Raw genomic sequence first — 10,617 nt, 5'->3', positions numbered from 1 at the left:
CAAATATACAGCAGGAAAAAGAAGAATCTGTGACATTTTCTGAAGCTATGGAAGGCCGTTCATGCCAAAATTTTAAAAAATCCATTGAATCGAAACTTTGGAATGATAGTTAAAAAAACTTTAGGGAATACAATTTTTAACTTTGGTGGGATGATTTTCGGCAATTAATTTTTTTTTTTTTTTCAAAATTAAAAAATGCCAAAAAAAAAAAAACGGTTAAGGAGCTTTTTTTTTTAATCGTGAATACTAATTTTTTGAAAAGCTGTCTACAATTTAAAATTTTAAGTTAATTTATTTAAATTTTTAAAGTAGCTGAATTTAGATTACATTTTGATTCAGTTACTTAAACAACACTTGTGTTTCTCTGAGGTTCACCAGTGCATGGAGATTTGTCAGCAACTATAAAATATTAAAAACTTAAAATAAATATATGATAAACAAACCAACAGACTGATTTCCTGATTACTTTTCTTGCTTTTCAAAGCTCCAATAAAGTCAGTGAGTAAGATTTTGTAACTGAGGCTTGAAATAAAAAAAAAAATTAAAAGTCACAAGAACTTATTTTTCTGGCGTGAACGGCCTTCCATACATTCAGCTTTAAAAAACATCAGTATAAGTGGAGCGCTGATCTCTGGTTTCAAATAATACATTTTCAAGTTCAGCCGAAAACTCTTCCACGACAACGTTAAGAATTCGTGAGCACAGCTGTGTTTGGTTTCTGGACGGTGTGATGGGTCTGTGAGGGGTCTATAGGACTTGGTAGATCAGGTTGGGGTCCTGGTTGGCGGTCGGGGAGGGGATCTGGACGGGCCCGGGGGCCGCCGCCTCTCCGGCGGGGTCTGTGGGCGGGGACACGGGGGCGTCGGCTGGGGCGGGCAGCAGGGTGCTGTCGGTGGAGATCCGCTCCACGATGCTGGACAGGCAGTCCAGACTGGAGACCACCGAGTTCCTCTCGCTCTTCAGACCGCCTACATGAGACAGAACAGAAGGGGTTAAAGACTGGAACGGTTTCTCAGGATTTAAGGGTCAAAGTTTATTCAGCTTTAGTGTCAAATTACAAAATAAAGAACTTCAAACATTAAAAACCAAAATCCTGTCCTTCACATGTTTCTATAAAATAATAAACATTAAATGAAACTTTAAATCAGCACAAAGCTTCAGGTTTTTAGACTAAATGTAATTCAACTCTTATTATATGATAATTCTAAACTGGTTTGGATACTTTTAAGGTTTTGTTTGTGTTTTAATTATTTTAAAAAGTACATTTAATCAGAATAAGGACGCACAAATGTTTAAAAAACTGTCAAACACACATTTAGCTTCTTCAGGTAAATTATTAAAAATATTTTGGTTAACTTCAAAAACACATATGTGACATTTTCTGACATTAAACTCAATTTAAATAATTAAACCAGATTTTAAACTCTTTTTTTTCTCACTCTGATTTTAAAAAAATTCTGAATTTATATTTATAGTTTATTGATATACATATTTACAGATAATAAAAAGTAGAGTAGTTAGTAAAATCTTAAGTCTTTCAGAAGACATTAAAAAAAACTACATTAAACAACTTTAAAAAGAGTTATTTGTTTTATTTTGAAATCTCTGTTTAATTCTTTGTTTGAATCTTTCATTTAATTAAAATAACGACGCACAAATGTTTCAAAAAACTGTCAAACACACATTTAGCTTCTTCAGGTAAAACTTTAAAAATGTTTTGGTTAACTTCAAAAAACACATGTGACATTTTCTGACATTAAACTCAATTTAAATAATTAAACCAAATTTTAAACTCTTTTTTTTCTCACTCTGATTTTAAAAAATTCTGAATTTATATTTATATCTTATTGATATAATATATTTTTACAGATAATAAAAAGTAGAGTAGTTAGTAAAATCTTAAGTCTTTCAGAAGACATTAAAAACTAAATTGAACAACTTTAAAAAGAGTTATTTGTTTTATTTTGAAAACTCTGTTTAATTCTTTGTTTGAATCTTTCATTTAATTAAAATAACGACGCACAAATGTTTTAAAAACTGTCAAACACACATTTAGCTTCTTTAGGTAAAACTTTAAAAATATTTTAGTAAACTACAAAAACACAAATGTGACATTTTCTGACATTAAACACAAATTTAAATAAATTAATGCAATTTTAAACTCATTTCTTTCGCATTCTGATTTTAAAAAATCTGAATTTATATTTTATTGTATGTCATATTTTAAAAATACTAAACAAAGAGTAGTGAGTAAAATCTAAAGACTTTTAATATTATTTTTAAAAAACTACATTAGATGAGTTATTTGTTTATTTTGAAATCTGTTTTAAAGTTTAACTCAATTTAATTCTACTTATTTGAATTCTTGGTTTGAATCTGAATTAATGTCTGATCGTCACATTTGATTGAAGATGCATTCAGGTGTCTCACCGTGAGGAGTCTCAGAGAAATAAGAACTGTTGTCATAACTTCCTCTTCTGCGTGACGGACAGCTCGGCCCGTTGAAATCAGCCTGAAGAGAAAAACAAAGAAGAAGAAGAAGAAGATTAAAATTAAACATCAATACTTTAAAAAAACCTGAAACACCTTTTAAAGCCTCAAACACCTTAACCACCTTTTACAGCCAAATAAACTTGATCTACTCCAGAAATGAAAAAGAGAATATAAAGAAGTGAATTCAATCTATGAATAAAAACACATTCTTCATGTTTTAATATAATCACATAATTAACTACAACATGACTGAGAGTAACAAAACGAAATAATCAAGTATAATAATTTAATAAAATGCATTCTGTCACTAAATACATGAAGGACAATTTTAAATTAAAATGACAAAAGGCCTTTTTGACTTTTTAACACTGAGTTTAAATGTGACAGGAAACTTTATTCCATGAGACTTCAACTTAATTTGAGCTTTAAGTGTTTTGTTTTGCTTTTGTTTTAAAGCTCCTGTGTTCAGAAATATCTGAAATACAGATATTTTATTATATCAGAGCTCTGACTGCAAAAACATCCAGACACAGGAACAGCTTCTTCCTCCAGGCCGTCACACTGATGAACACTAACACTGTCAGAAACCAGCTACCTCATGGACAGAGCCACCTTCATCCTTACACTATTGCACATTATCATGTTTGTCTATTGTTTCTTTTATTGCACTCATGCCTTTTTGTACTTATTTATATATTTTATATATTTTTTATTAGTACTTGATTTTTAGTGTCTGTATATTTATGTTTGAACAGGGAGTCAAATTCTTTGTATTCTTGAGATACACTGTGATTAAAGTTCTTTCTGATTCTGAAACAGTTCTGACAGAAATGAACGAAAATATTAAAAAAGCACAAAAACTAAAAAACATCAAAAACACAAGAAGGCCAAACATTTACAAATCTGTCATAACGGATTAAATAAAATACAAAGTGGATAATTAATTCAATAAAAACACATTCTTCATATTTTAGAATAATCATATAATTACCTGTAATATTGCTGAGAGTAACAAAACGAAATAACCAAATATAATAATTTAATATAATGTTTTCCGTCACTAAATATATGAAGGACAATTTTAAAAACGGGTTAAATTACAAAAGGCCTTTTTTTTTTACTTTTTAACATGGAGTTTAAATGTGACAGGAAACTTTATTCCATGAGATGTAAACTTAATTTGAGCTGTAAGGGTTTTATTTTGCTTTTGTTTTGAGCTCCTGTGTTCAGAAACATCTGAAACAGTTCTGACAGAAATGAACGAAAATATTAAAAAAACACAAAAACTAAAAAAACATCACGAGGGTAAAAAAACAAACACAAGAAGGCCAAACATTTACAAACCTGTCATAACAGATTGAATAAAATACAAAGTCAATAATTAATTCAGTAAAATCACAGAATGTGAAGGTGGAATGTTTCCGTGCGTAAAAGCGCATTTTGGACACTTTACTCCACCACAGCAGGACTCAGTTCAAATCCAAACTTCAAACTGCATTCCCTGTCTAACTTCACTGCCTCATTTTAACTTGGTGTGACTCTGCTTGTTTTTATTTATTATGTTTTAATCTGTCTGTAAAGTGACCTTGAGTGTTTTGAAATGCGCTTCTAAATAAAATGTATTATTATTATTATTATTATTATCAGTTCCTCCTGCACCCTCTCCCCTCTCCTCCCTCTGCACCACCTGTCAGGCCCTGAACTCATGTGTGCAGAAATATCTGAAACAGTTCTGACAGAACTGAACGAAAATATTAAAAAAGCACAAAAACTAAAAAACATCAAAAACACAAGAAGGCCAAACATTTAAAAATCTGTGATAATGGATTAAATAAAATTCAAAGTGAATAATGAATTAAGTAAAATCACAGAATGTGAAGGTGGAATGTTTCCGTGCGTAAAAGCGCATTTTGGACACATTAATCCTCCTCCATCAGCAGGACTCAGTTCCCCTTCCACCCTCTCCCCTCTGCACCACCTGTCGGTCCCTGAACTCACCATGCCGTCGGAGCAGTTGGACCGGGGGCTGGAGGCGTCCGAGTCCCCGCTGTAGTGCTCCAGCCCCGGGTAGAAGCCCTCGTCCTGCCCCCCTCTCAGCAGCGCCTGCAGGGACTCGATGTAGCTGATGGCGTTCCTGAGGATCTCCACCTTGGGGAGCCTCTGGTTCGGGTTCGCGCTCGTGCACCGCTTCAGGGTCTCGAACGCGTCGTTCACCTTGCTGAGCCGCCGGCGCTCGCGCATGGTGGCGGCCTTCCTGCGATCCGCGTTGGTGGTCTTCCTCTTGCAGGCCTTGCAGGCCCAGAGGAGGCAGCGGCCCGCCTGGTGGTGCCCACTGGGCGCGCGGACGTGCTCGTCATCCTCCACCTCTATGGCGTGGTGATGGAGGTGCAGGGAGGAGGAAGAGGAGGAGGAAGGGGAGGGCGAGGATACAGAGGAGGAGTCGTCCGGCTTCAGGAGGCCCACATGGACCAGCCTCGGGTCCAGGTCCTCGAAGAAGTGCATGTCGCTGGTGTTGAAGCAGGGGTCGTCATAGAAATCATCTGCGGCGGGGATGGGGAAAGAGATATCCGACAGCTCCATGGTGCAGTCCAGAACAGCCCAGAGAGGACAAATCCAGAGAGGGACTCTGAGGAGTCCAAACACAAGAAGAAGAAGAAGAAGAGGAGGGGGAGGAGGAAGAGGAGGAAGAGGAGGAGGACCAATGAGAGGAGGAGAGGAACTCTGACTGAAGTGGTCTCAGGGTTCTGGGGGAATGTAGAGTCCTGTCACAAACTGTTCTGTCCCCTCAGCTGTTGACCTGCTTCGTCTTATACCTGGGACACACGAGGGGGGCGGGGCCAGCAGCACGACGGCTGCAGGGGGCCGACCAATCAGAGAGCAGCAGGAGGGGTTTACAACTTTACGGTAATTAGTGTACAATTACCCCTAACAGAGCAGTAACAGAGGGGTAATATACTGCTGCACACACACACACACACACACACGCACACACACACACACACACACACACACGCACACACACACACACACACACACACACACACACGTGCTCAGAGGAGAAAGAGAGTTTTTATTTTAGAGATTAATTAATTTAAGTCCTCTTTAAATATTAATAAAGTCATTAAATCAGGCTAATTTTTAAAAACAACAACATAAAATAAAATCAACATTCAGCCTCATGTTTTATTTTGTGTAATATTAAATGAAGATGTGAGTGTGAGGCCTCATCAGATACAGAAGGCCGGTGAGGCCTGCAGGGGAAACAGAGAGATAGAGAGAGGAGAATGAATTAAAACATGTAGGTATAATAAAAATAAACATGAGAGGCGTCAGATTATTGTTTATTTTCACAGGTAAGTAGAATTTGTTTTGTTTTTTGGTGTTAAAACAGCTGTCAAATAACTTTTAGCTTCTTTGCTTTTTAAAGTAAGTCAAAAAAATGTCACAAAAAAATAAGAAATAACATTAAAATAAGATTCAATTCAAAATGATTATTCATTTTGATGCAATACAAAATAAAAGCTGCTCTGGTGTGCAATAAAGAACATTTTTTATAATTTATTTATTTCTACAGGATTTTTTAATTTAGCTTTAAAAGTTGAAAAACATCACATTTTTTCAGCTTTACGCCAAAATATTAAAAATAATGAATAAATAAACATTTTTATTATTTAGAAAAAAATGCAAGGTCTTTTAGAAGTGATGTGTAAGCCCCTTAAGAATTACAGAAAATATTTTTTATTTTCTGACTTCTTAAATATTGTGTCCCAACTCAGCAGAAGTGACTCCATATTTATATTTCCAATGTTGAGCTTAAAAACTCTTACATCTACAGATTCATCCACAAACATTCAAACATTCATCACTGAATGTCCTAACACAGCTGCAGTACACATGAGCTGCAGCTGGAGGGCGCTGCAGAGCAGATCCAGCAGCAGACTACCCTCCTCCTCCTCCTCCTCCTCCTCCTCCTCCTCCTCCTCCTCTTCGCTCTGAGCTGTGAACTAACTACCCAACCATCACCCTCTGACAGTCACATGTGACAGATGCTTCGAAGCTGCGGATGCTTCAAGTGTTTGAGGAAATATTCGAGCCCTCTGCTCTCGCTGGATTATCACTATCAGTCCAAATATGATGGACAGGTCTTTAAACTCAAGACTTAATCCTGTGCCGGGACTTTAAAACAAGCTGTAGGGGGTTTTATTAGTGACTAGGAGAGACTGGAGTCAAATAAAGAGTGGAAAAAACATCATTAAAACAAGGTTTGACTTTATTTCTGGAGGGAGATATCACACAGAACAGGAATAAACAAAGTCTGTTTACAGGTGAATAATAATAAAATACATGTTTGAGTGCTGGAACACAAATCTACAAAAACACGACACACAGAAGGAGAATAAGAGGAGGAAGAGTCACTCTACCTGTGCACAACTGACTTCATATGTTTGGTCTTAGGTCCACACGTGAACAGAGTTCAGGTCCCTGATGAATGTGTCCTAAAGCAGCAAGTCTTAAAACATGAAGCCAAAGTGGAAATGATAAAAACTGCAGTTCCTGAAGCGTCCACTAGAGGCTGGAACCCACATACCACACCCATTCAAAGAAGACGATCTTAACAGCATTAATAAACATGTTCACAGCCTGGTTCAAAAAACAGTTTAGGTCTGAAGAGCTCATTTCTCTATCCGGGGAGAATTTATTATAACTTGTTATTTTTTTAAGGTATTAAAGTTATGCCCAAATAAGGGCGTTGCTTCCTTGACTAACTGTAAGAAGCTAAAAGCCCACCTCAACTCTGCCTCCTTGCCTCATGCTAGCTCCACCAAAGTTAGGTTGAGTTAGCATTTCCAATATGGCGACCGCCAACGATAGGCTTCAGACATCACAGATACTACGTCCATTTATTATACAGTCTATTTTTATGCTCCTCTGAGCTGCCGTAGACGTCCTCCTGATTCGGACGTGCTGGACTCCAGCGGCAACAGCTTCTACTACTCGTCTCATCACTATCACTTCTCTCTCTTACTCCCCTCTATCTGTCTTTCCAGACCCAACACGGTCTCAGCAGATGTGTGTCTAACATGAGTCTGGTCCTGCTGGAGGTTTCTGCCTGTTAAAGGAAGTTTGTCCTCTCCACTGTAACTAGCTAAATACTGCGAGGTGCAATGCTCATGGTGGATTAAGGTGGGGTCAGACTGAGTCTTACCCTGTCTTGGTGTTGGGTCTCTGTTCATAATTTGACATAGAGTGGTCTAGACCTGCTCTGTTTGTAAAAGAGTCTTGAGATAACGTTTGTTGTGATTTGGCGCTGTACAAATAAAGATTGATTGATTGAGATTGATACAGCATAAAGAACACTGTTGACATTAGCATCTCGTTCACAAAGACACTCCAAGTGCACAATGCACAATGTGACTGCACATTACTGCCACCTGCTGGTGTGGCATGCTTATGTGGGCAGAGAGATAAAAGTCAAGTTTTATAAAATATATCTGTTCACGTGTGGACGTCCCCCTTTACGCTCATTTTTGAAAAGTGCATGTTCTTTGGCTTCAGAGATAGCGATATCAAAATTAAGTCAGAGTTCCTCAGAGCAATATCAAAAATATAAGGTTTAAAAATGAGCTTCTTTTACTTGATTTCCTCGTTGTATCTTAAAGCTAGGGTCGGTAGTCACAGAAAACTAGCATGAATTTGAATGTAGCATTTCCTCAGGACTCTGTCTAACTACCGTCTGACTACCAACCCCAGCTTTAACCATCAACACCTGATGTGATCATAACTTTTAGAAAACAGAGACATAAAAGTGAGTTTTTAAAAATATATCTGTTCACGTGTGGACGTCGTCTTTAAAGGTGACATATCACGCTTTCTTCATCAACATATATTGGTCTAAGAGGTCTCCAAAACATGTCTTTAAAGTTGATTGCTCATAAAAACACTTTGAAATCAGATTCTGGTCTGCCTGAAAAGCCCTCTTCTTTGGCCCTGTTCAGAACAGTCTGTTTTCCCTCTGACCACGCCCCCTCAGGAAGTGGGTGTGGCCTCGGCTCTCCAGCACGTTGATCACGTTGTTATCAATAGTCTTTATTGGAATGTAAATGTACATCCAAGCATCAAGCATCCACATACATTCAAGACCTGGAACTGCTGGTGTTGACCCAAAGGGGTCTTACTCAACAAGAAGGCTAGACCACTTCAAGCTAATCTAGGCTAGCCAAAATGTTTGATTACTTTATTAAGACACAATCACAACACAAACATTAATGTAATGAGTAAGAACCTTGGCCTCTATCTGCATGATGCGATTTATCTGGATATGGTTATATTTTTTAAGAGATGACAAGCCGAAATGAAATAAGAGTAAAGAGGCTGTTTTTAAAGGTGACATATTACACTCTTTTTCATCAACATATATTGGTCTAAGAGGTCCCCAAAACATGTCTTTAAAGTTTATGCTCAAAAAAACACTTTGAAATCAGATTCTGGTCTGCCTGTAAACCCCTCTTCTTCAGCCCTGCTCAGAACAGGCTGTTTTCTCTCTGACCACGCCCCCTCAGGAAGTGGGTGTGGCCTCCTCGGCTGTCCAGCACGCTGATCTAATGTTTACATGTTGGCTGAATATACACGGCTGCTCACAGACCCGCGTTACTTCAACCCTCTGAATCTGATCCAGAATCTGATCCTGACGGAGAGGCGCCTGCAGCAGGACCTTTCTGAACCATTGGTCACAGATTTAGTGTTTCTTGTTGTTTTATTTGTCAGCATGTAGACGTGTGTCTTGGTACACAGCTACCAACATGTAGCTATGTGGCTATGCTAACTAGCGCTAGCACTTTTTCCCATGAAAACTAAAAATCCTCCACTAGATCTTCAAATCTGCAGACGTGGGGAGTAAAAGCGACCTTTGTGTTTATTAAGACAGCCTACAACTAGCATGCCTCCCTCCTAAGCTCCTTGTTAGCACACATGTGTGCAGGGAATGAAAAACGGAGGAGGGGTTGAGTTGTATTTTATACAGTCTATGGGCTGAACAAGCTCCGAGCTCTGACTTCCTGTTACAGACCGGATGGCGTTGTGACGTATGAAAAACACTGAAAACTGAAACGGCTGGTTTCAGCACACATTTACAGAAAGGTGGAGAAATCAGAACAGGGGCAGAATGGAGTCTTTGACTGTTCAGGTGGTTTGTAGACAGGGACACAGATTTCAGGGAGAGAACCATTAAAGTTGATTTTGCATGATATGTCACCTTTAAGTACATTTTTGAAAGGTGCGTGTTCTTTGGCTTCAGGGATGGCTATATCAAAAGAAAGTCAGAGTTCCTTGGAGCAATATCAAAAATATAAGGTTTAAAAATGTTCTTCTTTTACTTGATTTCTTTGTCTTATCTTAATAAATAAAGAGTTGTAGAAACACAAAGTTAGACTGTAGCTGTGTCCCGTTCAGAGGCTGCGTCCCTCAAAGGACAGACACCAATCCAGACAACAAATACGTCCTACTTCCCCCGAGCTGTGGACGACGCATCAGCTCAAATAAAATGTTAAATATTAGCATTCCGTTTCAACTTGAGCGATAGAAATGTGAAATCATCTTTAAAGTGATGGTGATGCTGGTTAGGTTATTTAACACCAGCTATTTAGCTAGTTAGCCAGCTAGTCAGCTAGCTACGTGTTGTTCAGTGACAAGGGTGGCGCCAATGTGAACAGGAAGTCCTTGGTAGACCAGACCGTCTTATTTCAGTCGATGGCCCGGTCCTTTGAAGGATCCAATCACAATTGTTAGCATTGTAATGGCTTATGTCCTTGCAGGTTTGAGACACGAATCTATGCTAACATTTAAGCTAGCAGCTCTGATTTTCGTGTTTTTTTAAAAGAGTGAAGAACACTTTTTTTAAAAACTGTAATTTATGTCAAAGATCCTCTGAGTTCCTGCAAAGTGTTTATACTGTAACCTTCAGGTTTTGTGCTAAGCTACGCTAAATGTAGCCTCCATATATGTTTCTACCACAGGCAGGAAGTTAAACTACAATCTATAAAGCTTCAGTCCCAAATGTCACCCTGGTCCCTGACGGTAGACCAGACTTCATCTGCTCAGCTCCTCCTGCAGCTGGTTCAGCATGTA

The 10,617-nt window shown here is 38.2% G+C and overlaps 1 protein-coding gene across 1 annotated transcript; it reads right to left on the bottom strand.

Moving 5' to 3' along the window:
* Positions 1-272: 272 nt before the first annotated feature.
* On the bottom strand, positions 273-5,252 carry myod1 (myogenic differentiation 1). The gene is made up of 3 exons (XM_034685920.1): positions 4,492-5,252; positions 2,431-2,512; positions 273-968 (listed from the first exon to the last, which is right to left on the bottom strand). Exons 1-3 carry the CDS (start codon positions 5,071-5,073, stop codon positions 748-750), a joined length of 885 nt encoding a protein of 294 aa, XP_034541811.1. The 5' UTR covers positions 5,074-5,252; the 3' UTR covers positions 273-747.
* Between the last annotated feature and the right edge of the window lie 5,365 nt (positions 5,253-10,617).

The sequence above is a fragment of the Notolabrus celidotus genome, chromosome 6 (assembly GCF_009762535.1).
Source record: "Notolabrus celidotus isolate fNotCel1 chromosome 6, fNotCel1.pri, whole genome shotgun sequence".
NCBI classification, from domain to species: domain Eukaryota; kingdom Metazoa; phylum Chordata; class Actinopteri; order Labriformes; family Labridae; genus Notolabrus; species Notolabrus celidotus.
The sequence above is the reverse complement of the archived record's forward strand: the minus strand, read 5'-3'. Positions and strand labels throughout refer to the sequence as shown.